At 44.7% G+C, this 27440-nt stretch overlaps 1 protein-coding gene across 1 annotated transcript in view; it reads right to left on the bottom strand.

Annotated features, from left to right (window-relative positions):
- Positions 1 to 27440, bottom strand: part of KCNQ1 (potassium voltage-gated channel subfamily Q member 1) — a 570329-nt gene that overhangs the window by 351472 nt on the left and 191417 nt on the right. The window contains exons 10-11 of the mRNA XM_050953696.1: positions 17922 to 18060; positions 2722 to 2842 (exon numbers count right to left, since the gene is read on the bottom strand). Of these exons, the coding sequence (XP_050809653.1) occupies positions 2722 to 2842; positions 17922 to 18060 (260 nt within the window). The remainder of the gene's footprint in view (positions 1 to 2721; positions 2843 to 17921; positions 18061 to 27440) is intronic.

The raw sequence follows: 27440 nt of genomic DNA, 5'->3' as shown, positions 1-27440 counted from the left end.
TAGTAGTACCATAACTTGCTTTAGGATTATAGTATCACATACATACTGAATGCAACACAGCAGCTTGTTTTTGAATAATCCACATAAGCACACCTCTTGTTTCACTAGCAAAGCCAAGCGTAAATACTTTGGGTGTCCCCCCCCAAATGTTTGATCAGATTTATTACTTGACATACACAATACATTACTTGATAGTACAAAACTGTGAAAGTTTCAATGTACAAATCATCCTCCTTGTTCGATGTCCTCTCATTTTTAGGAATACTTAATGTTTTTCAGGACATATATGCATTGCATTATAATTGATATGCACAAAGTCTCAATGAAACAGAACTTTAAAAATCTGTTAACATCCATTGTCTAAGGCTATTACGTTCTTGGTAATTTGAAACAAGATTTTTTTTAAAGGAAAAAAAAAGTCCTACCCATTTGTATCTCTCTTTAGCAAACTGTCTTTCATTGTTAACATTAGAGAAGCTCAATATCATAATCTATATAAAGAGGTATATTTTGCAGCACTTTTCGGCACTCACAACTATAGCATCTGCAGGATTATACCACAGATTCTGACTGAGGAATTATGAAGTAAAAATGAGAAACAAGCATGCTACTAACAAACTAGGTTGCCGATATAATGAGAGGATCTTCAGCTGATGAATGTATACGTGCAAAGCAATTCTGCTGCAAGTTTTCATAAATTAAAAAAACTTTCTGAAATGTAACACTAGTTAAGTGATTTAATTATAAGCATACCATTTTATTGCTGAGTGACTCCCAAGTCCAAGGAGGATACTCAGAAGATCCTGACCCCAAAACTTGTTTTAAAAGAAACAAGTCCATGACTCGTGTGGTGAATTAAAACAAAATATGCAAAGGAAAATGTCAGATCTGGTTTTGCTCCTCAGTTATTCCTGCCTGAAGGTCTATGAAAATTTATTACTTCCTCCTTCTGATTGAGCAAATAAGAAATCTTTCAGCACAAGATTCTCACATTTCTCCTCTCACAAGTACATGAGTGTTTAAAGTTTAGCTGACAATGTAGACCTTTTGTTTGCTGTAAAATTCTGCCATTCTCGCAAAAGAGGCTTACTTAGTGGGGGAGGCGGAGCAGTTAGAGTTTGTTGCGCCACAGTCAGGAGAAACAGTGCCAGTACCATCAGTGGTTGAATCTCCCAATAGTCACCTTTCATTGGTGCCATCAGTTCCAGCGTTGCTGTGCTGCCAGAGTACAGTTCGGTTCCGATAAAGTCCTGGGATTTGTGGACTTTCTTGTCATAACCCTGAGACTTAAGATATTCTAAATTCTCATGGGCTAAGCAGGAAGATCTTGCTCAACTTAAGTTAGGTTGAATCAGGCCTCTTTGAAGTCAACTTAGAGAAAGGTCTTTCTCATGCTTATGCTCAATTTAAGCTAAGTTGAATCAGACCTCTCTGAAGTCAACTTAGAGAAAGGTCTTTCTCATGCTTATCACAATGTTCCCTGCCTTCCCGATAAGACCTCAATGGGGGATCTGTGGGAGCAGATTTCCTCGCTCCTAAGTCAAACCTCATGGCACAGGAAGCAGACTCCTTGCTGAGTCAGGCCAGGTCCCCCAAACCTGGGTCTGACTGTTCTGACTCAGGCCATGCAGTGATTAAGATGGAACTGGAGAGGAGGTCAGTCCGCTCTGTCCTTCACCTCCTCAGTTGGAGGCATAAGGAGAACAAAGGCACACGGCTTTCAAGAATTCTCTGACTCCAGGCACATGGAGCACAGGTGTATACCCACCATGGAATACACAGAGACCAGCAGGCAAAGTAGTAGTTAATAATTTTCTTGCCTTGTTTTGCTGAAGTACTCTGTGAACTGGAGTGGGAGAAACTCTCTCTGTCCTCTAGTGCAGGGATGAAGAAAAAGTCTTCTCTCAAGCATCTGTCAGGAGTCTGACTTAAATGACTTAGATGACAGAAAAAGAAGCAGTGGTCTCAAGTTGCAGTTGTTTGCTAATAAAAGCAAACAAACAAAACCAAAAAAACAACATGAAAGGTTTTAAACCATCTTAATAAAAATCTCTTCTCCTCTCATACTGCTCAGATTTCAATCCATTTTCTCTTGTAATATCATAGTCCCACTGGATGTCCACTCTTCTGAGGAATCCACCAGCACAGAATAGGAAGTCAGGGCCTAATATTTCTAACATAGCTGACAAACAGAACCCTTTAAAAAGAAACAAACAAAAAGTGCAACCCTTCTTCCGGCTACCTTTACACATCACAAAGCAGCAATAAAGGGAACAAATGATAATTTTCTCAACTTTATGTCACCATGAAAGAGTCACTTTTACAGGGGCTACAGTTGAAAACAAAAGGCCTGTATTTCAGGAAAGAAACATGTCAAGACACACATTTTGGAGACATTTCTCTGGAGAACAGTGTTGAGTGTAACATAATTCTCAACAGAAGAACGCTTCACAAAGTATCTTTCTAGGAAAATCTTGAGGCTATCAACCACCAGCTGTCCACAGACATTAGCTAAAAACCAGAACCTCATGTCACAGAAAAAGGAACTCTTCTTTAAGTCAACATTAAGATTTATTGGCACTCAGGACAGAATATACCAACTTCAAGGCAAAACAGTTTGACGCAAATATCTGAGATAGTCCTATCAGTGCCATATTTCAGCTCCTCCAACTGCACTAGTCTAAAGACAATGACTGCATGATTCAATAGTTAGTGACTTACTGTGAGATGTGAGTTATTGGGGTCAGCAAAGTTTCACCCTCCAGGTCAAGCTCATCTGCAAAGCTATTGGTCCTGATGAAGGGTACCGTGTTCCCATCTAGAAATGCAGGACTCTTTTTCACTGTGAGGAAATAAGCAGATAAGGGTTAGAGCAGTAGTTTGTAGCTGTTTTTAAAAAGGCTATACAACAGGTTTACTGCTTATGAGGACATATTATAATATTTCAAAAGGTACAAAGAAGATAGACGTAAAAACAAAATAAGGATACTAGAATAAATCTGTAAACAAGATAAGAGTGCAAGGAAAGCAAATTGAGACGTAGAAATTCTCTTCTTGCACAAGAATTTCAGTATCTGATCATAGAATCATAAAAGGTTAGAATTGGTAGAGACCTCAGGTGGTCATCTAGTCCAACCCCCTGCTCAAAGTAGGACCAACCCCAACTAAATCATCCCAGCCAAGGCTTTGTCAAGCAGGGCCTTAAAAACCTCTAAGGATGGAGATTCCACCATCTCCCTAGGTAACGCATTCCAGTGCTTCACCACTCTCCTAGTGAAATAGTTTTTCCTAATATCCAGCCTAGACCTCCCCCACTGCAACTTGAGACCACTGCTTCTTTTTCTGTCATCTGCCAGCACTAAGAACAGCTGAGCTCCATCCTTTTTGGAACCCCTCTTCAGGTAGTTGAAGGCTGCTATCAAATCCCCCTTCACTCTTCTCTTATGCAGACTAAACAAGTCCAGTTCCCTCAGCCTCTCCTCATAAGTCATGTGCCCCAGACCTCTAATCATTTTCTTTGCTCTCCACTGGAATCCCTCCAATTTGTCCATATCCTTTCTGTAGTGGGGGGCCCAAAACTGGATGCAATACTCCAGATGTGGCTTCACCAGTGCCAAATAGAGGGGAATAATCACTTCCCTCAATCTGCCAGCAACACTCCTACTAATGCAGCCCAATATGCCATTAGGCTTCTTGGCAACAAGGGCACACTGTTGACTCATATCCAGCTTCTTGTCCACTGTAATCCCTAGGTCCTTTTCTGCAGAACTGCTGCATAGCCAGTTGGTCCCCAGCCTGTAGCAGTGCACGGGATTCTTCCATCCTAAGTGCAGAACTCTGCACTTGTCCTTGTTGAACCTCATCAGATTTCTTTTGGCCCAATCCTCCAATTTGTCAAGGTCACACAGGACTCTATCCCTATCTTCCAGGGTATCTACCACTCCCCCCAGCATAGTGTCATCTGCGAACATGCTGAGGGTGCAATCCATCCCATCATCCAGATCATTAATGAAGATGTTGAACAAAACTGGCCCCAAAACTGGCCCCTGGGGCACTCTGCTTGATACCTTCTGTCAACTAGACATTGAGTTGTTGATCACTACCCGTTGAGCCCAACGATCTAGCCAGCTTTCTATCCACCTTATAGTCCATTTATCCAATCCATACTTTTTTAACTTCCTGGCAGAATACTTTGGGAGACCACATCAAAAGCTCTGCTAAAGTCAAAATATACCAGGTCCACCGCTTTCCCCATATCCACAGAGCCAGTTATCTCATCACAGAAGGGAATCAGGTTGGTCAGGCATGACTTGCCCTTGGTGAATCCATGCTGATTGTTCCTGATCACCTTCCTCTCCTCCAAGTGCTTCAAAATGGATTCCTTGAGAACCTGCTCTATGATATTTCCAGGGACTGAAGTGAGGCTGACCATTCTGTAGTTCCCCAGATTCTCCTTCATGTGACGTCCTAATGCCAAATCCTATAGCAAAGGAGAAGCTGCAGTGCAAGAATCTCCAGTTCAGGTAGCTAATACAAAATTTTCCATTTGTGTTAAAATGATCATTGTCTGGGAAGCACAGGAGTAGAGACCTACTTCCCATTTGTATGTGTCCCTGATATTTGAGCATTTAGATAAAGAACACGCAGATACTACAGTGATGGATACTTTAGATGTGATACTAAGAAATATTGTCTGATAAGAATCTGACACACTATGGACCATTTCCCGATCTTATTTATGCTCAGGCAACAATACATGAGCATAACCAATGGAAGAATTTAATTCTCTCCTTTAAAGTAATTTCTACCTCATGTTTCATCCTTAAAACAACTTTCTAGAGTATAATTACAATGGCAGACATTAAAAAGTGAATGTTTACCCATGATTAGCACTCAGTGATAGAATTTCCTTATACGTCACATTTTAATATTTATACAGCACCATATATGTGCACGATGTTATACAAACAAATAATAGGAAATAACATCAAACAACATTCTTTAATAGCTGAATAAATGTTGATAGTGGTGGCCACTTTACAGCAACCATATCCTGGGCAACTAGCTATATCGTTCTATGAAACATTTATTTATTCATTAACAGAGCATCTCTCATACTTGTCAAGGTACTTAACAGTCTGACAGTAAGTAGCAACACACAGAAATAAGAATAAAACACGAAGTAAAATGAACACCACAGAAATACATAATTAAACACAAATGCAAGTTTTTTAGAGCACAGGTCCACTATGCCTTGTATCCCAGAAGTCATGAACATTTCATGAACATTTCACAATGCACACAGGCCTTGGAAGATTTATAACCCTGAAATTAAAGTATGTCGTCAATTTATACCTCCTTCGATGACTGTATCCCATCGACTATTGTGCTTATAGCCCAAATCAGGAGGTGTAGGGAGGGGATCAACTCACAATTCTTGGTCATTTTATTTGTAAGGAGTAGATCAAGTGCATGATCCTGCTCCCAATGAACTTAATGGGGGTTTTGCTTTCACTGACTTCAATAGGAGCAAGATAGGGAACATCTGGAAAAATTTAAAAATACAGCAAGGTTTTACTCCATTACTAGCTGCTTAAAAGCAGGGTTCCTTGACCACAGTATTACTCTAGGACCAATATTAGCACTAACACAATGAGAATTATATAGCAAATAGCAGCGAACTTCAGCATCAGCTTTTTATTCTGAGTAATATCCATTAGATTAACACAGCCACATTCAGGACAGAGGTTATGGAAAAGAGCAGAAGAATTCCAGCTGAAAATGTACAACTTTACAGGGCCTTAAATATTTTTTGTTAAACTGACTTCTTCGGCTGTTACTAAATAAATACTGAACATTCAATGTTCTGTCAGGCATGGATGAAAACTCACCAGTTTCCTAAGGAGAAATCTAAAAGTCTCTTCATGCATTCTGATTACTAACAGAGCTATCAAACTTACAGCCACATGCAGTGCTTGCAGGGGCAGCTCTAGCTTTTTTGCCGCCCCAAGCATGGCAGGCAGGCTGCCTTCGACGGCTTGCCTGCGGGAAGTCCCTGGTCCCGCGGATTCGGCAGCGTGCCTGTGGGAGGTCCGCCGGTCCCGCAGCTTCAGCGTACCCGCCGCCCAAATTGCCACCGAATCTGCGGGACTGGCGGACCTCCCACAGGCAAGCCGCCGAAGGCTGCCTGAGTGCCGCCCTGGCAGAGACCGGCAGGGCGCCCCCCACGGCTTGCTGCCCCAGGCACGCACTTGGAGCGCTGGTGCCTGGAGCCGCCGCTGAGTGCTTGCCAAGCACTTGTTTACTGTACCCACATGAGACATTGCTTGCAAGAGGACTTGTAATTGTTAGATTGTTACAATTATTGCTTTTCTGTTTAAGACAGAAATGACAGACGAAAAAGGAAAGAAGAAATTAAGGTTGTCCCCAACCTGATCTGAAAAATATAAGGATACTCTCTCTCCTGAGAGTAACAAGGAGATAATAATGTGGGCATTATATTTACTTTAAAGTGAAGCTATTGCCTGTTTCTTTCCCCTGGAATTTTCTGGAAACTACTTAGGGACAGCTCATGGCCAGTCCTTGTCGGAAGCACCCACTCCTACTCCCTAGCGCTGGTGCACAACTGCTTCCTATAAGCAGGCAGAAGCAAACCTGATCTAGCGAAAAATCTGTACTAATTTCAGACCAAAGAATTCTGGAGAAGGTCAGAGAAATTCAAAACTTAAAAAAAAAATCTGTACCAAAACCATGAATTACTGTCTCCCTGCTCAAACGTCCCCACGGTATGGATACTTACAAGCCTAATGTGAGATATAAAAAAATAAAAGCAGTAAATGGTTGGCTCTTGGTCTACTTATATGAGGTAATTATATGGCAATATCTCACCAACTCACAATTTTTAACATACTTATTCTCACTGTGAAATAGGTTTTTACAAATGACGACGGGAAGCCCAGAAAGGCTAAATGACTTGCCCAAGGTCACATAGGAAATCTATGGAGGAGCAGGGACTTGAAACCCAGGTCTCTCAAAATCCTAGGTCCTCACCACTGGACATGCTTCCTCTCAAGTATTCGATATTACTGTCTACAAATATGTAAAAAAAAAGAAAAAGAGGATTTTTTTGTAAACAAAGGAATCAATGTTCATGAATTAACCAGAGCACAAAATAGACAAGAGAGGCAGCGAGGAACATTTAGTCTAAGTTGTAGGGAAAACATTATAACCATTGGAATTGGAAAACTTACAAGTTTCTGCCTCCCTAAATATCCCAATGATTGGAGGAGCAAGCACTAGATTTATACAGGATTTTTTCCAACAGTATGGTATTTGTATAGGAATACCTAAGTACTGTAGTAAAAATGTTTTACAATATATTAATAGAGGATATTTCAAGAAATCAACTCGGATTTTATGATTTTACTATCAGCTTACATACAACGGGCAAGTAGGTTAACTCTTTTATAGGGCTGATTTAAAATTTTCCATTTTAACTCTTTTTCAACTAAATGAATAGTGTCTGCTTTCTGTGGAACATTTTGATTTTTTGTTAAAAAACTTGAATGCCTGAAAAACAAAATATTTTTGTTTTCAGCTGAAATTTTTCAATATTAAAATTTCCACTGGGAAAAAAAATCAACATTTTTGGAGGGCGGGGTGGGGGAGAAGAGGTAAAACCTAATTTTACCTCAGATAATGGGCAAAGTCCAAACTTTGCAATGCAAAGACTGAAATACTGGCAGTTGCAAAGGAGACAGATCATAGAAATGGGGGCGTTACCTGGAGAAGGAGGAGCACTGGAGGATGACTGCTGTGCAGAAAGAGATGCCCAGGATTGCTGACGGTCTGAGTCACAGCAAAGATGTACACAAGAGACAGAAAAAGAAGGAGAAAAAAAGAGACAGCTGGAGAGACTGCAACATGTCTGTCATTAATGCGAAGTCTGTGTTGCACCTGTGATCTTTAAAGTTAAAAAGGGAAAACCACTGAGGAAAGGAGTTTTAATACAAGTCTTTTCATTTACTATTGATTAAATATAAGTAAAATGCTTTGATGAGTATTTTCTGCCTCTTTTTAGTATTATTTTAAACTAAGTCCCCAGAAGGGGAGGCATTCTGCCTCCTTCTATCTTCCCATGCACAGTGGAATAAGATCTACTGCTAAACTCTTATGGGCTGTAGATTAATATTCCCTCATGCACCTAGCCTGTTCTGCAGCATGGTGTGGCCATAGCTATACCTTCTCCTTGTCCCCTTTGTGGAGCCATGTGCCCCCAAGGAATAGGGATGGAGCCTCCCTTCTATTCCCCTGAGTGCAGGGAAGGTAATTCTGCCTTACATTTCCGCAGTCCATACAAGTGCCAGCAAATAAGTCTCCTTGTGCGTTACCTCTCACAACTGTATAACCGAATAAGGACCAGACTCAGTCTGGCCCTTGGAGGTCATAGTGTAACTTCCTGTCATTTTTTTGGCTCTTTAGTACATTATATTATAGATGGACATTTCCCATTATAACAACTTGCTCTCAATTGCTTATAGCCTTGCCATACTTTAACCATTTGGGCTGAAATTTCCCATACTAGGTGTCTGCCTCAGGCTGAATTTCTTGGGGAAGTTTCAGCTCAAATGTTTCAGTTGTTTCCAAGAATGAGATTAGCTAAAAATATGTCGTTTTGCCATCATTAAAACCATTCTTGCAGTTGTTTTGCTGACAAACTGTGGTACCTCCCATGCTTTGCAGTGGTGTGTCCTCTTGATGTCAGGGATGTGTCTTTTGCTGTTCCCTTGAAAAACTGCTCAATTTATGAGACTCCACCTCAGTCATGCTCACAGGCGCAGAACAGATGTACCAGAGTTTGGCAGCTAAATTCTCCAAAGGTTCCATCTGCATGGAGCATGCACCATTCCTTTACCGCTCCAATGTGGTGACTGGACTGCAAATGCACCATGTCACAGAATAATTCAGCATGCTGCAGCCTGATGCTGCAGGGGCTTAGCATGACTATCCCTAAGGTTGCACAGGTAACCTTAATTCTGGCATTTCCTACCTTTGGAATGTTTCACTTTGCAACCATAATGTTATTTTAATGTAGCTTTTTTGTGTATAATTGTATCCATGCTAGACTCAGGTACAAAAAAGACGGTTACTCACCTTTGTAACTGTTGTTCTTTGAGATGTGTTGCTCATATCCATTCCAGTAGGTGTGTGCATGCTGCGTGCATGTTCGTTGGAGACTTTTACCCTAGCAACACTCGGTGGGCCGGCAGGGCGTCCCCTGGAGTGGCACCACTATGGCGCCAGTTATATACCCCTGCCGGCCCGCCGCTCCTCAGTTCCTTCTTGCCGGCTACTCCGACAGTGGGGAAGGAGGGCGGGTGTGGAATGGATATGAGCAACACATCTCGAAGAACAACAGTTACAAAGGTGACTAACTGTCTTTTCTTCTTCGAGTGCTTGCTCATATCCATTCCAGTAGGTGATTCCCAAGCCTTACCTAGGCGGTGGGGTCGGAGTGAGACGTTGCGGAATGTAAGATCGCTGAGCCAAAGGCGGTATCCTCTCTCGATTGGGCAACGAGCGCATAGTGAGATGTGAACGTATGCACTGACGACCAGGTAGCTGCGCGGCATATCTGCTGGATGGGAATGTGCACCAGGAAGGCGGTCGATGAGGCTTGAGCCCGAGTAGAGTGGGCGTTGAGACGGCCAATCGGGACGTGGGCCAAGTCATAGCACGTCCGGATACAGGACGTTACTCATGATAAAAGCCTCTGAGAAGATATAGGCATACCTTTCATATGCTCCGCCACTGCTATAAATAACTGGGGTGAGCGCCTGAAGGGTTTTGTCCTCTGGATGTAAAAGGCGAGGGCTCGGTGGACATCCAGGGTGTGAAGCTGTTGGTCCCTGCGTGATGCGTGCGGCTTCGGGAAGAAGACTGGTAGAAAAATATCTTGATTAATATGGAAGACAGAGACCACCTTGGGAAGAAAAGCCGGGTGCGGGCGTAGCTGTACCTTATCTTTGTGGAAGATCGTATATGGGGGGTCTGCCATTAAAGCACGGAGCTCCGAAACCCGTCTGGCCGATGTGATAGCTACCAGGAAGGCCGTCTTTCAGGACAGGTACAGCAGCGAGCAAGTGGCTAACGGCTCAAAGGGTGGGGCCGTGTGCCGAGTCAGGACAAGGTTGAGATCCCAGGTAGGGGAAGGAGGCTTAACCGGCGGGTAGAGGTGCTCCAAGCCCTTAAGGAACCTCGAAACTATTGAGTGAGAAAAGGTGGAACTGTTCGACTCCCCCGGATGGAAGGTGGAGATTGCGGCTAAATGCACCCTTATTGAAGAGAGTGCCAAGCCTTGTTCCTTGAGGTACCACAAGTAGTCCAGGACAATAGGGACCGAAACGGCCTCAGGAACTAGGGAACGCTGTGTACACCAAAGAGAAAACCGCTTCCACTTGGCGAGGTACGTCGTCCTCGTGGAGGGTTTTCTGCTTCCCAAAAGGACCCGTTGAACCTGGGCAGAGCAGCGGAGCTCGGATTGGTTCAACCAGACAGCAGCCACGCTGTCAGGTGCAGGGACTGCAGGTCCGGGAGGTGAAGCCTGCCAAAGTCCTGCTTTATAAGATCCGGGTAGAGTGGCAGTGGTATCGGAGTCGTTAGGGATAGGTCGAGCAGCATGGAATACCAGTGCTGCCTCGGCCATGCCGGAGCGATTAGGATCAGCCTGTCCCTGTCCCTGCGGAGCTTGAGCAGGACTCTGTGGACTAGGGGAAAGGGTGGAAAGGCATAGAGAAGACGTCCTTTCCAGGGGATCAGGAACGCGTCCGACAGAGAGCCTGGGGAGCGGCCCTGAAGGGAGCAGAACACCTGGCATTTCCTGTTCTCTCTGGAGGCAAATAGGTCTATCTGGGGAAAGCCCCACTTCTGGAATACAGAAAGAAGGACGTCTGGATGGATGGACCATTCATGGGACAGGAAGGACCTGCTCAGGTGATCCGTGAGAGAGTTCTGGACTCCCAGAAGGAAGGAGGCTACGAGGTCTATCGAGTGGGCTATACAGAAGTCCCACAGTCGCATCGCCTCTTGGCAAAGGGGGGAAGACCGTGTGCCTCCTTGTTTGTTTATGTAATACATGGCTGTTGTGTTGTCCGTGAAAATAGCAACACAACTGCCCTGTAGATGGTGTTGGAAGGTCTGGCACGCCAATCGGACCACTCTCAGTTCGCGGACATTGATATGCAGAATCAGTTCTTGCAAGGACCAAAGGCCCTGGGTGTGAAGGTGCCCTAGGTGTGCACCCCAGCCCAGGGATGAAGCATCCGTCGTTAGAGACACCGAAGGCTGCGGTGGGTGGAATGGGCGACCGGCACACACCAGGGAGGGCGTCAGCCACCAGTTGAGGGAGTCCAGTACTTTTGGTGGGATTGCGACTATCATGTCCAGGGCATCCCTGCGTGGACGATAAACTGAGGCAAGCCAAGTCTGGAGAGGGCGCATGCGGAGTCTTGCGTGCTTCGTCACGAAAGTGCACGCAGCCATGTGGCCGAGTAGAGCAAGGGTGGTATGGACAGAGGTTGTTGGGAAGGCTTGTAGCCCCTGGATGAGGGAGACTATAGCCTGGAACCTCTGTGGAGGTAGACTGGCCGTTGCAAGATTCGAGTCCAGCATGGCCCCGATGAATTCTATTCTCTGCGTAGGAAGCAGAATGGATTTGTCTAGGTTGAGGATCAGACCTAGATGGGAGAATAGGTCCTTGATGACGTTTACATGTGCGGTAACCTGAGCCTCGGAGGTCCCTCGAATAAGCCAGTCGTCGAGATATGGGAAAACATGGATTTGACGGCAACGGAGGTAGGCGGCGACTACTGCCATACACTTTGTGAACACTCGAGGGGCCGAGGAGAGGCCGAAGGGAAGGACTGCAAATTGGTAGTGTTGACGATTTATCACGAAGCGAAGGAACCTTCTGTGGGGGGGGGTAAATCGCGATATGAAAATATGTGTCCCTCATGTCGAGAGCAGCGTACCAATCTCCGGGATCCAGGGAGGGTATAAAGTTTCCCAGGGATACCATGCGGAACTTGAACTTTGTGATGAACTTGTTCAGAGCTCGCAGGTCCAGGATGGGCCGGAGGCCCCCTTTCGCCTTGGGAATTAGAAAGTATCTGGAATAGAACCCTCTTCCCCTTAGGTCCTCTGGAACCTCCTCTATAGCTCCCAACACAAGGAGCCTCGAAACTTCCTGCAGAAGGAGTTGCTCGTGAGAAGGGTCCCTGAAGAGGGACGGGGAAGGAGGGTGGGAAGGAGGGGACAAAATAAACTGAAGACACACTCCACCGTGCTGAGAACCCAGCAGTCTGATGTTAGCTGGGACCATGCAGGGAAGAATGCGGCAAGGCAGTTGGCGAACTGAAAAGGATCCTGGGAGGTAATTGGTACAGTGCTCTCGGGCGCACCCTCAAAAGTTTGGCTTTGGTCCCGCCGGTGGTTTGGTGGGGCCGGAGTTATTACCCCCTTGTGGGCCAGACTGGCATCTCCGGGAAGTACGGCCTCTCCTTCTGGAGAAGTCCTGTCTTGGCTGAGGTGGGGGATAGGGGCACTGGGGTTGTGAGCGGAAAAATCGCCTCTGAGTCTGCGGCGTATGCATTCCCAGCGAACGCATGATCACGCGGTTGTCCTTCAAACTCTGAAGGCGAGGATCCGTCTTTTGGGAAAAAAGGCCCTGACCGTCAAAGGGTAGGTCCTGTATGGTATACTGCAGCTCAGGTGGCAGACCCAATGCTTGCAGCCACGATATGCGCCGCATAGCAATCCCAGAGGCGACAGTTCGAGCTGCCGAATCAGCGGCATCTAACGAGGCCTGGAGGGAGGTCCTTGCAACTTTTTTCCCTTCCTCCAGGAGAGCTGAGAACTCCTGGCGGGAATCCTGCAGGACTAGCTCTACAAATTTCCCTATTGCCTCTCAGGTGTTATAATTGTATCTACTCAAGAGGGCTTGCTGATTCACCACCCTGAGCTGGAGGCCTCCTGCGGAGTAGATCTTCCTTCTCAATAAGTCCATGTGCCTGGCCTCCCTCGATTTAGGCGCAGGGGCTTGTTGGCTGTGGCGCTCTCGTTCGTTGATGGATTGGACTACTAACGAACAAGGAGGAGGGTGTACGTATAGGTATTCGTACCCCTTGGATGGAACCATATATTTGCGTTCGACCCCCTTGGCTGTAGGTGGTACAGATGCCGGGGTTTGCCAGATTGTATCTGCCCGAGCCTGTATGGTGTGAATAAAGGGGAGGGCCACCCTTGTCGGAGCCTCCGCCGATAGTATGGTGACCACTGGGTCTTCCACTTCAGGAACTTCCTCCACGGGTAGGTTTATGTTAAGAGCGACACGGCGGAGGAGGTCCTGGTGCGACCGAAGGTCGATTGGGGGCGGCCCAGATGTGGCCGTCCCCGCTACTGCCTCATCTGGTGAAGAAGAGGAAAAGACCCCGGGGACCAATGGATCTTGAAGTGACTCCTGGTCCTGTGGAACGTCCTGGGGTGGTTCTTGCAAGTCCGAGACCTGCGCTGGGAGATGTTCTGTACCTGCTGGAGGTGGTCTGCTCACTGTGGCCTCTGGCGCCCTATGTTTGGAAGGGCCAAAGCACGGTGGCAGATGTGGGGCACCTTGGCTCTGATGGTAGGCCCAAGGTGTCCAAAAGGACAACTGATGAGGGTCCTGCTGATTGTCCGATTCCCCATAGGATGCCGACCTGGCATGGGAGGAGATTGATGGCTGACAAGATGGCCATGGCGGGGTGGAGACCGTGAGGTGATGGTCCCTGCGTCCACTGGAACTGTCCCTACGCGGTGTCGGGGAGTGGTGCCGAGAGCCTCGATGGTGCCAAGACTGCGACCGGGACCTGCAACTAGCACGGTGCCGGGAGGTCGACCAGTGCCGGGAATCGTCGTGCCGAGATCGGCTGCGGGAAGCACGGTGCCGCGAGTGATGACGAGATCTGGAACGGTGCCGGTAGTACCTGGATGGCGACCGGGACCTCGAGCGGTACTGCGAGTACGACTGGTACCGCGATGGGGAACGGTACTGGGACTGCGAGTGGCCGCGGGACCAAGATCGATGGCGGGACCGTGAGCGTCTGCGGGACCTGAACCGGGACCGAGAGCGACGAAGTCCCATGGTACCGGGCAAAGAAGGTCTTACAAGTGCTGGCTTGCCTGTGGATTGAGGGACCCGCACCGGCGGTGCCGGGGGTCGAGGCAGCTCAGGCTCTGTGAAGGCGATCAGGTCCCGTGCCGCGGAGAACGTCTCTGGAGTGGAGGGCACGACAAGCTCAACCACGGCCGGCGCCGGGGAGCTGGTTGGCACCGGACTCGATGGCTCTTCCGAGGCCAGAATCAACGGTGCGGTGGAAGTCGGTGCCGCGGCAGACGGCAGTGCCGGGTGGTCCGGCCTGTCTAAGCGCTCTGACTGCGATGCGGATATAGCAGCCGCAGGAGGCTTGCGTTTCTTGCTCAAAGGTGAGAGTGAGCGGTGCCGGGCAGAAGCTGATGCCGGAGAAGGTCGGTGACTCGGAGTCTTCACTGAAGAGGTATGCTCCGGTGCCAACGAAGCAGTTATTCTCGGTGCCGGTGCCGAGGACTGGGGAGTCAGCGCCGCCTCCATCAATGACTGCTTGAGGCAAATGTCCCGCTCTTTTTTAGTTCGGAGCTTAAAAGCCTTACAGATACGGCACTTATCTGTCAAATGAGCCTCGCCCAAACACTTAAGGCAGGTGTCGTGCGGGTCACCAGTGGGCATCAGCCTACGACAGACCGCGCACGGTTTGAAGCCCGGTGAGCCGGGCATGAGCCCGGTACTGGGGTCGGGGAAGGGGCTAACCCCCAATCCCGTTAAACTACCTACAATACACCAAACAAAACTACTAAATAACAATAACTAACTACAGTTGAAAGATCGAACTATATACAATACAAGAGAAGACGAGTGAATCGCTAGGGAGGTGGAGAACAGAAAGCTGCGCTCCACAGTTCCAACGACCGACACAGGCAGTAAGAAGGAACTGAGGAGCGGCAGGCCGGCAGGGGTATATAACCGGCGCCATGGCGGCGCCACTCCAGGGGGCGCCCTGCCGGCCCACCAAGTGTTGCTAGGGTAAAAGTCTCCGACGAACGTGCACGCGGCGCGCGCACACCTACTGGAATGGAGATGAGCAAGCACTCAAAGAAGAATATATACTTCTCTTCTCTCTTTCTTCCTTTCTCCCCTAAAACCATTTTGAGGACACTGGGGACCAGATTCTCAGGTCTACCGAGTTTACTTAATGCCTGCGTAGGAAACACAAAATGATTTTATACTTGTTGGAGAGCCCTCTCTGAGAATTCCCTGTGTTGGGGGAATCTCTTGGTGACAAAGTAAGCACAGGTGACTATGCTGTTCCTACTCCTCTTCTCCTCTGCCTATTCCACCATTAGAACTGCACTTCTTGGTAAGGAGGGAAAATGTATGGGAGAGAGGCTCTGTTATGATGATTCTTCATGGGTGCAAATTAAACATACATATCCATTCCCCCTGAAGTTTTAAGTTGCACCAGGGCTGGGCAGAGCAGAATCAGGGAGCTAAAATTAGCTCCAGGTAGAGGTAGAGAATTCAGCCCTGTACATTTTTGGACAGCATAATCCAAGTTCTGGAGCACTTTGACTCAATTCTCTACTACTTAAGTCAATGGCTGTTTGCCATTGTCTTCAATGGTTGCAGAGACAGCCCTCACTGTAAGTGGGGCCTCGTGGTACTCTCACTAAAGCCTTAATGGTTTGGCACAGCCCTTGCTCTAACCCTAAAAATATTTTGAAATCACTCATTGAAAGGGTTATAAGGAAACACTCATAAGAAAGCTCCACCATGAGCATACTTAGAAAAAGCAGACTGACATAATGACTTAAAGGGACAAAGAATCCAGACCGCAGGTATTTTCTGTAAAAAAGATAAAGTGGATTATTTAATTTTTAAGGGCCAATCCATCTTCGTTGATGCCTAAGTGCATTTTTATAGATGCAACACTCGCACGTGCATTTTTGTATGAATGACATAGGAGATTGTGCCTGGAAATTTTGCCGGTGCCCCATTATTTGTTTAGGAAATAGTCTGGGTTCAATCACTGGTTGTTTGGACATCTTTAGAAAGGTGAATAACTTGGTTATGAATGATGCAACGGAATGGAGGGTGTCTGCCACTTAATAAACACGTATTTTATGAAAGAGCATCATGATATTCTGCTTTTTAATTATATTGTGATTGTGAACAGATGAGTGAGAATGCACATTTTTGTCTGGCACGGTGTCTTGTGTAGTGAAGGGATTATAGCAAGCTACTAGACACACACAAGAGCATTGCAAACTATGTTAAATGTCAAAGTCTGGCATGCTGTATATAAAATTATTTTCCTCAACTTACCAAGCCACTTGAACATTCCTGTTTGTCCTGTATACTTGTAAGAGTTTTGAGAGGACAGAACACAGATAAAAAGGAGAGAAAATAAGTGTCAGAAGAAATAAGAGGAAAACTTTTGATTGACAGCTAAAGTGTTGATACTGAAGGGGCATTGGTATTTGCCTGCAAATCATATGGCTCCTTAGTAGATTTAGGAACTCAAAAATTTCAAAGATGGGACCTGGCAAATGTAGGCATTCATAAAGCTCTCACACTGTGCTGTTTCGCAGAAAGATATTTCTCAATGGTTGATCCACAGAGTCAACTTTATCCTTGTTCACCTGCTAATTACAATAGTGTTTGGCACAACAGAGTTTAAGTGACAATTGTTACTCAGGAGAGGCCCAGGAGGAATGAAAAAGCAGGGAAGATGTGGATCAGGACTGTCGTGCACCAGAATGACATAAGGACATTAGACTTCCTGCCTGAACTAAAATATGCCTGGTTTCAATAAACACTGCAATCTCCTCCTCATTTTAATGACCATTAAATTTAAACAAAGTCAGCCAACTCTCTAAATAAAAAATTTAAGAGCTTAAAAATCTATATGATCTGTAAAATGTACCTTTAAAAATTATACCTCATTTGCTTCAGTTAACATTCTTTTTACCAGAATTAAAACACAGATGTTAACAGATTTTAATACAATATGCTAGTAACTTTAAAAAGAAATCATATGTAAAATAACTGATGAATTTACAGTGTAAGTTTAAAAGCAACAAGATTCTAATTGCAACAGGACTATAAAACAGATGTGGCTCCATCTCACAAAAGAAATCTACACTGATGAATTACACAGAAGACCATCTGCATTTATGAAAAGTGCTATATATAACAGCTAAATGATATTATACTACTACATTATATGAACTTGAAGTAATAGCTTTCTAACTCCAAAACCAACCCCAGGAGGGGAAGAGGGCATACATGGTTTGCAGTGACAAACCAGATTTCAAGAGCAGCCATGGCTCATTATTTAAAGTTTGGGTGTAAGCATACCGTGGATATGGCTCATTTGAATTTCATCTGGGAACAGATCATAGAATCATAGGACTGGAAGGGACCTCAAGAGGGGATGAGGAGGATGAGTTGGTGGCCAACTACAGTACCTCTTATTGACTTAAGTACCAGGTGGCTCTGGCATCAGTTGCAGAGAATTTAGCTCTTCTGCCACATAGGAGAAACCTTCAACCATGGCCTATCTGCAGTTGAGCATTTTCATGAGGAGAGCTATTGGACCTCATCCAGACTAGTCAGTGGCCAAAGCCAAACAGAAAATAATCCTTGTTTGGACTCCTAAGAAAGGGGGAGGGAGGAGGTAGTACCACAATCCCCTCTCCTACACATACACGCTTTTAACAATCATAATTAGGATCCTTTGTGTAATTAATCCATAGCCCAGTATTTTAATGTATGTTATAAAGGAATTTCTTACCAGAATTTTCATATGCATCAATATTAAAGTCAGACTTCCTATCATCCATCACGTGGTCATAAGTGATATGTGGAACAGTTAACATTTTATCTGGAGAAGAAGGTCCATTGTCCTTCTCAGTCTTAAACTTCTTCTTCACCTAAAAATATGAACTCAGATTAGATCTCTTGTAAGAACACACACTAGGAGTGCTGCTTCAATAGTGAAATTTACTTGATTAGATTAACCACAGAGGGGATCTGACCATTTGTTTTCATTAAAAACTCCCATGACAATGTTCACAAGAATAGGATATTAATCCTGGTGTCCTGGCCAAATTCTAAGTTAAGTAAATGCAGTCTGCCCACCTGAATTCTTCCAGTTTCAGTTGGATTATAGTACTATCTTTCAATTCCCATTTGTAGCCTTTCACCTTTAAGGTCAGCAGGGCCTGGATCAGCAAAACCCTGTTCTAAGGCGTGGCCCTTTAAGGAAAAGTGTTCTATGGGAGAATCAGCTGTCAAGCTGGGAATGGAGGCCAGGTGTTTAGTCAGGTGACTAACACTCAGCTCATAGAACAACTGCATGGAGCTCAGTCACGAGATGACTGAAGGGAGTGAGGAATAGCACTCATGAATCTAGAGTCCAGGAAGACTCAGAGGGAGGGCTCCCTGGAGCAGAAACTGAACCCCCATGAGGGTAAGCCAGGAAAGCTAATAAGGATTACAGCATAGTCCCAGGAAGGAGGGCTGTGGTCACCCTGTTTTAGGGGCAAAGAAGGTTGAGCCCAAGGAGGATAAGAGGCATGTGAAGAAGAAGCAGGCCAGCTTGTGGTTACAGGCAGGGCTGGATTTCCAATTAGACACATTAGGCACATGCCTAGGGGTGCCGGAGTTCTAGAGGTGCCTAAAAGTTAAAAGTGGGTTAAATGTTTAATATTTTAAGGAAAATATGAAGATCAGCTGTAGGCAGGAGGGGTGCTGAAGATGCTGTTCCTAGTGGTACAGAAGGTGGAAATCAGGTTCTGGCTACAGGGAGCAGAAAGACCTTTTATTTAGGGCTCCCAGGGCCTGGAACTCATTGTAGAAGGTGGGTATGGATTCCCTCTATGCTGCCACCCTGGTAGAGGGTGCAATGAGCCTTGTTGTTAAGGGGAGGAGGAAAGGACTAACCCAGGGGTCGGCAAGTTTTCAGAAGTGGTGTGCCGAGTGTTCATTTTTTCACTCTAATTTAAGGTTTTGCATGCCAGCTGCAGCGGCACAGGAGCCAGCAAACAGAGCTGTAAACAGGGGAGTTTCAGAGGGAGTTCTGTTGGAGGAGCAGGTTTTTGTAGTTTGTGGATTGTATTGTGTAGTGTGTGTGTGTGTGTGTGTGTGTGGAGGCTGCTAGGGGCAGTGTGCTGGGAGAGCAGCGGAGCCCTGATAAGGGGGCAGGGTTTACCTGATTAGGGGTCCTATAAAAGTAGCCAGCCAGTCAGGCAGCGGCACAGGAGCCAGCAAACAGAGCTGTAAACAGGGGAGTTTCAGAGGGAGTTTACAGGGGGAGTTTGCGGGGGAGACTAGGACAGAGGGACTGACAGGCTAGGTGAAGGAGTGAGTGATGGTCTGGTGCCTGCTGGGAGGTTGTGTTGTGTTGCGTTCTGTGGACTACCAGGCTTTAGGTGGGAAGGCTATGACTGATACAGAGGCAGCAGTGAAAGACACAATGAGGATGACTGGATGTGGAAGCTGCGGCATGTACATGATCCTGGAGGGGGTACCTGAAAAGAGTTTTGTCTGCATGAAGTGCCGCCTGATAGAGCTGATGGAAGAAAAGATCCAAGGACTGGAGATGCAGGTGAAAACTCTGGTTGAGTTTAGAAGAGGGTTTGAGCAGATGATGGAGCACAGACACGAGGGGGCTGAAGGGATAAGCTCAGACGTGCAGATGGAAGCAGGACCAAAGAATTCAGAGGAGAGACTGCTGGGAGAGGAAAGTGGACGGTGGAAGCATGTGACTAAGAGAACCAGGTAGAGGAAAAGACGGGCCAGTGAAGGAGAAATAGAACTCAGGAACAGGTTTGCAGAGTTGGAAAATGAAGAAGGGGCACAGCAGGTGGTCACTGAAGGAGAGAGGGCAAGGAAAAAGAGAAGAGCTGATAGTCCTACAAGAGGAGGGGAGAAGTCAATGGAGGCAACACCAAATATAAGCCCCAGGAGGATTGCAAGGGTGAACAGGAATCGAGAGGACTTGCAGCCAGTGGGCGCAGGGGATAGACCGGAGAATCACACTGTCACCAGGAAAAGGCAGGTCTACATGATTGGAGACTCCTTACTGAGAAGAATAGACAAGCCTGTAACTAGAGCTGATCGGGAGAACAGAAGGGTGTGCTGTCTGCCGGGTGCTAAGATATAGGATGTGGACCTGAGGCTGAAAAGGATCCTGGCGGGAGCGGAAAAGAATCCGTTGATTGTCCTTCATGTGGGAACGAATGATACGGCTAGATACTCTCTGGAATGTATCAAGGGAGACTATGCCAGACTGGGGAAGACGCTTAAGGAAATCGAGGCTCAGGTGATCTTCAGTGGGATTCTGCCAGTTCCTAGAGAAGGGCAACAAAGGTGTAACAAGATTATGGCGATCAACAGATGGCTCAGGCAGTGGTGCTATAAGGAGGGCTTTGGGATGTACGGCCATTGGGAAGCATTTACGGACAGAAGACTGTTCTCTCGGGATGGACTTCACCTGAGTAAGGAAGGAAATAGACTTCTAAGATGGAGGCTCACCTAACTGATTAAGAGAGCTTTAAACTAGGAATTTGGGGGAGATGGTTGGGAGATGTCCAGGAGATCTCCACGCCAGAATTTAACCTTGAGAGGGAAATAAACAAAGTAAGAGGGGATACAGTCGTGGACAGAAGAATTGGCATAAGGAGGAAGGGTAGTGTAGATAGCAGACTAACAGGTGATGCTGGTGGTAGAATGTCTGTGCCTAACAGGGTAAAGAATGTCAGTGAAGCCAAACGGCAAAAATTAAGATGTCTGTACACTAATGCGAGGAGCCTAGGTAACAAAATGGAGGAACTAGAGCTACTCGTGCAGGAAGTGAAACTGGATATTATAGGGATAACAGAAACATGGTGGAATAGTAATCATGACTGGAGTACAGGTATTGAAGGCTATGTGCTGTTTAGGAAAGACAGAAATAAAGGCAAAGGTGGTGGAGTAGCATTGTACATCAATGAGGAGGTTAACTGTAAAGAAATAAGAAGTGATCGAACGGACAAGACAGAGAGTCTGTCTGGGCAAAAATCACACTGGAAAAGAAAGCTACTACAGCCTCCCCTGAGATAGTGCTTGGGGTGTGCTACAGACTGCCGGGATCTGATTTGGATATGGATAGAGACCTCTTTAATGTTTTTAATGAAGTAAACACTAATGGGAAATGTGTGATCATGGGAGACTTTAACTTCCCAGATATAGACTGGAAGACAAGTGCTAGCAAGAATAATAGGGCTCAGATTTTTCTGGATATGATAGCAGATGGATTTCTTCACCAAGTAGTTGAAGAACCGACAAGAGGGGATGCCATTTTAGATTTGGTTTTGGTGAGTAGTAAGGACCTCATAGAAAAAATGGTTGTAGGGGACAACCTTGGTTCGAGTGATCATGAGCTAATTCAGGTCAAACTAGATGGAAGGATAAACAAAAATAGATCTGGGACTAGGGTTTTTGACTTCTCGAGGGCTAACTTTAAAGAATTAAGGAAATTAGTTAGAGAAGTGGATTGGACTGAAGAACTTGTGGATCTAAATGCGGAGGAGGCCTGGAATTACTTTAAGTCACAGCTGCGGAAACTATCGGAAGCCTGCATCCCAAGAAAGGGGGAAAAAACCACAGGCAGGAGTTGTAGACCAAGCTGGATGAGCAAGCATCTCAGAGAGGTGATTAAGAAAAAGCAGAAAGCCTACAAGGAGTGGAAGAAGGGTGGGATTAGCAAGGAAAGCTACCTTAGAGAGGTCAGAACATGTAGGGATAAAGTGAGAAAGGCTAAAAGCCAAGTAGAGTTGGACCTTGCAAAGGGAATAAAAACCAAAAATAAAAGGTTCTATAGCCATATAAATTAAGAAGAAAATGAAGAAAGAAGAAGTGGGACCGCTAAACACTGAGGATGGAAAGGAGGTTACGGATAACCTAGGCATGGCCCAATATCTAAATAAGTACTTTGCCTAAGTCTTTAATAAGGCTAATGAGGAGCTTAGGGATAATGGAAGGATGACAAACGGGAATGAGGATATGGAGGTAGATATTACCACATCTGAGGTAGAAGCCAAACTTGAACAGCTTAATGGGACAAAATCGGAGGGCCCAGACAATCATCATCCAAGAATATTAAAGGAACTGGCGCATGAAATTGCAAGCCCGTTAGTGAGAATTTTTAATGAATCGGTAAACTCAGGGGTTGTACCGTATGACTGGAGAATTGCTAACATAGTTCCTATCTTTAAGAAAGGAGAAAAAAGTGATCCGAGTAACTATAGGCCTGTTAGTTTGACATCTGTAGTATGTAAGGTCTTGGAAAAAATTTTGAAGGAGAAAGAAGTTAAGGACATTGAGGTCAATGGTAATTGGGACAAATTACAACATGGTTTTACTAAAGGTAGATCATGCCAAACCAACCTGATCTCCTTCTTTGAGAAGGTGGCAGATTATTTAGACAAAGGAAATGCAGTAGACCTAATTTACCTCAATTTCAGTAAGGCATTTGACACGGTTCCACATGGGGAATTATTAGTCAAATTGGAAAAGATGGGGATCAATATGAGAATTGAAAGGTGGATAAGGAACTGGTTAAAGGGGAGACTACAACGGGTCGTACTGAAGGGTGAACTGTCAGGCTGGAAGGAGGTTACTAGTGGAGTTCCTCAAGGATCGGTTTTGGGACCAATCTTATTTAACCTTTTTATTACTGATCTTGGCAGAAAAAGCAGGAATGTGCTAATAAAGTTTGCGGATGACACAAAGCTGGGGGGTATTGCTAACACAGAGAAGGACCGGGATATCATACAGGAAGATATGGATGACCTTGTAAACTGGAGTAATAGTAATAGGATGAAATTTAATAGTGAAAAGTGCAAGGTCATGCACTTAGGGATTAATAATAAGAATTTTAGATATACATTGGGGACACATCAGTTGGAAGCAACAGAGGAGGAGAAGGACCTTGGAGTATTGGTTGATCACAGGATGACTATGAGCCGCCAATGTGATATGGCCGTTAAAAAAGCTAATGCGGTTTTAGGATGCATCAGGCGAGGTATTTCCAGCAAAGATAAGGAGGTGTTAGTACCGTTATATAAGGCACTGGTGAGACCTCACCTGGAATACTGTGTGCAGTTCTGGTCTCCCATGTTTAAGAAGGATGAATTCAAACTGGAACAGGTTCAGAGACGGGCTACTAGGATGATCCGAGGAATGGAAAACTTGTCATATGAAAGGAGACTCAAAGAGCTTGGCTTGTTTAGTCTAGCCAAAAGAAGGCTGAGGGGGGTTACGCTTGTTCTTTATAAATATATCAGAGGGATTAATATTAGGGAGGGAGAGGAATTATTTAAGCTTAGTACCAATGTAGACACAAGAACGAATGGGTATAAACTGGACACTAGGAAGTTTAGACTTGAAATTAGACCAAGGTTTCTAACCATTAGAGGAGTGAAGTTCTGGAACAGCCTTCCAAGGAAAGTAGTGGGGGCAAAAGACATATCTGGCTTTAAGACTAAGCTTGATAAGTTGATGGAAGGGATGGTATGATGGGATAGCTTAATTTTGGCAACTGATCTTTGATTACCAGCAGATAAGTATGCCCAGTGGTTGGTGATGGGATGTGGGATGGGATGGGATCTGAGTTACTGCAGAGAATTCTTTCCTGAGTGCTGGCTGGTGAGTCTTGCCCACATGCTCAGGGTTTAGCTGATCACCATATTTGGGGTCGGGAGGGAATTTTCCTCCAGGGCAGATTGGCAGAGGCCCTGGAGGTTTTTTGCCTTCCTCTGCAGCATGGGGCATGGGTCACTCGCTAGTGGATTCTCTGCAGCTTGAGGTCTTCAAACCACAATTTGAAAACTTCAATAACTCGGACATAGGTTAGGGTTTTGTTATAGAAGTGGATGGGTATGGTTCTGTGGCCTGCTTTGTGCAGGAGGTCAGACTAGATGATCACATTGGTCCCTTCTGACCCTAAAGTCTGAGTCTATGAGTCTAATACATTTTAACATTTTCAGAAGGTCTCTTTCTATAAGTCTATAATATATAACTAAACTATTGCTGTATGTAAAGTAAATAAGATTTTAAAAATGTTTAAGAAGCTTCATTTAAAATTAAATTAAAATGCAGAGCCCCCGGACCGGTGGCCAGGACCTGGGCAGTGTGAGTGCCACTGAAAATCAGCTCGCATGCCGCCTTCTGCATGTGTGCCATAGGTTGCCTACCTCTGGACTAACTAGAGCCCAGGAGGGCTTGAAGTTGAGCTTGGGAAAAGAAGGTTCAGACTACTGTGTGCCTGGCACAGATCCATGATGAAAGATTAGTATTTTCCTTTAGACTCTGAATACCCTAGAAGGCGTGGACTTTTGTGACTTAGCTGGAGGGCCAACTCACCTCAGCAAATGAAACCATGCTGATGACCAAGGAAGTCATTGAAAACTCAAGAGGGAAACTGTGGCCGGTTGACTGCAGTGCCATGCTACACCACGGGGGACATGCTTCATGGTCCTCAACATTTGTGTTACTTTCCATTGTTAAAACGGTGATCACATTTCACTTCAGAAACAGCTGTATTTCAGCTGAGATGTTATTCCTATATATGAAGGTTGCCTAACAACTCCCCTCTGGGTTGTTTTTTTTTTAAGAGTCAAGATAAGTTTTTATAGAACCCTAATGCTTCCAGTGGTATATGGCACAAGTTTGAAATTTAGCAGAGGGGTAGTTTTGGGGTCAAGTAGGTGCCTTTTGATGTATGCACAAAAATCTTTTCAGATTTGGCAGAGTTCCAAGATATTGAATATTGCGACCAGCAGTCTGTTCTGATCAACAGAGCTTGCCCACGGCTTGTTATATCATCCAAGCTTCCACGCACACTGAGCATGCTCTTCACAGTCTTTCTTCAGTATGCTGCATAGAACGGAACCATCAAACAGGCAAGACACAGACAAAATGAATTTTCCCATTGCTTTTCCCAACAAAATTCCCTTTTATCCATGGGAAGGTGCACTGGGCTAGAAGCCAGGAGATGATGAGCTGTAGACATATCTCATTTTACTAACTGGTATTTATAACCTTCACAACCCTTGTTTGTTGAGCCAAGCCTCATACTCCACACTTCACTTCTTAGCCTCATTCATTCATACACAACCCTGGCTGCATTCACTGAGCATCATCCTGTGCACTGAATCAGGCAGGGGTCTATGGAAATAATATTATGTGGTCATACAATTATATAATAATACATACTTGCAAGGGTGCAGAATTAAGGTTGCACAAGCAATTTTAATTCTAGCATTTCCTGAGTTTTTAGTGTTTGATTTTGCAACCTTAAATAATTTCTACATTTGTGTGTCTGTGTTTGGGTGTGTGTGTGTGTGTGTGTAGTATATATTACTAGAGAAAAATCAAGAACAGAACATTGGATCTGAAACTTCTTGAACTTTGACAATCAGATCCAAATGTGAATCTGAGTTTTTCTACTGGCATTCACCTTTTGTATATTTAGTGGAGATAAGCAGTATTCAGATGCAGTTAAGGTTTCATAAAGGTTTTGGGTTCAAATCTGATGGTTTTAGCTGTTCTGGTCAGACTTCACTCAGTCACAAATGACAGAAATCTCACAAAATCACTGGTTTGATTTTGGCTTCATCTGAACCATAGCCTGAAAATAGACCATGTCCAAGTTTAGAATTAACCTGCAACTAAAACTGTAGAGATAGGAGGTCAGGACTGAAATGTAATCCCTCACTGAAATCTGAAGGAGCGCTGATTTCAGATTGAGATTTCAGCTTCTCTCTAGTATGTAGTTTGCAAAATTCCCTCAGTAAAAGGATGCAGAGTGGTTTAGGATTCTTCAAGAAAAGGCACTACAAATATTAGATTGTTATTCTCATTATCATTGCCATCTTATTTCGCAAGATGATTTTTTTTAAACAGGATAATTCCTAGGATCATACATATTGGAATTATTAGTACAAAACCTGCTAATTCAACAATGAGTTATGTATGTTACAAACTTTATTGGATAACACATTTAAAATAAACAGGTACTGGCTTCTGTGCTGAAGAATCATAGTATCCTCCTAATTCAGCTATTATAAACTAGACAAAAGTGGCTTGATAAAGATAAAGGCAAATTAGGAAAAGAAATCAAAATAATTTTTCAGAAGGTAAAGCAAGATTACCACATTGCCTACATAAATCACTTGCAGTTTCATGGCTATGATGGGCCAGATCCTCAACGGCTGCAATCAGACATAGCTCTATTGACATTAATTGACCTATGCCTATTTAGTCCAGGTAAGGATCTGGCCCATTATTCTTTTTTCACTTCCCGGGCAAGCCTGTTACGTACTTCTGCAGCACACTGTAAAACAGCTGCAACCGGAATGGGTGACATAATGCATAATATATATGTATATTTGCAAAGTGCCTCTCATAGCAAAATATTCTGAAGTGCCTTCATAAGTTGTTTATATAGAATATCACTGAGATGCAACTAATTCTGGGGTGGAGGGAGAGAAAGAGGCAGCTAACTAGCACACTCCACAAAGTTGGGGGAACAGGACATTGTAGCCAAGGACACAAAGACAAAATTCTTATAAAGTAGTACCCTGGGACCATGAATGGCAATTCCTTAACAAGCAGAAGCCCCCTTGTGCCTGTCAGAACAAACATGCAAACTGGGTAGCCGGATACACAAATGGGTATTTGCAGACACAATTATTTGAATGCGGGTGTGTGCACGTTTGCATAATGCAAGTTTAGGAGGGCCTCTGCTCTTTGGAAATTTGGTCCTCTTGCTTGAGGCAAAGCAAAGAGGACCTCGTTTTTTTCAGGTTTCATCCAACACACCCAAATCATATAAATCAAGTGGAACTCAATTTTATCTGCCTAGTACAGTTCAGGCTACCTACCAGGTATTTACTTTAATTATACTGTATATACACAGTTGTGTTTGTATAAGAAAATATATTATTTGAGATCACTTGACATGAAAGGCTACTGTATATAAACATACTGTGTTATTACCAGTGGGGCAGATTGAGCCATAAGAATAATTTTTGAGAGCAGCACAGTATTTTACTATTGCAAGGGCAAGTGCTCGCTTTATCTTCCCATTGCTCATTATTTCACAGTGTCCTGTATTCAATTACTGGTTGATATAAGTGAGTTATGTCACTGTGGTGTCCCTGAAAACTCTTATGTCCATTGAAATCAAACCAGTGAATTGAAGCAAAGTAAACTACAGATATAAATGTTTCTATCTGGAAAATCCCAATGTTCATTTAAAAAATAA

Source organism: Gopherus flavomarginatus, chromosome 5, assembly GCF_025201925.1.
Source record: "Gopherus flavomarginatus isolate rGopFla2 chromosome 5, rGopFla2.mat.asm, whole genome shotgun sequence".
Taxonomy (NCBI): Eukaryota; Metazoa; Chordata; order Testudines; family Testudinidae; genus Gopherus; species Gopherus flavomarginatus.
Note: the sequence above shows the minus strand (reverse complement) of the source record. Positions and strands in the feature narration are given on the sequence as shown.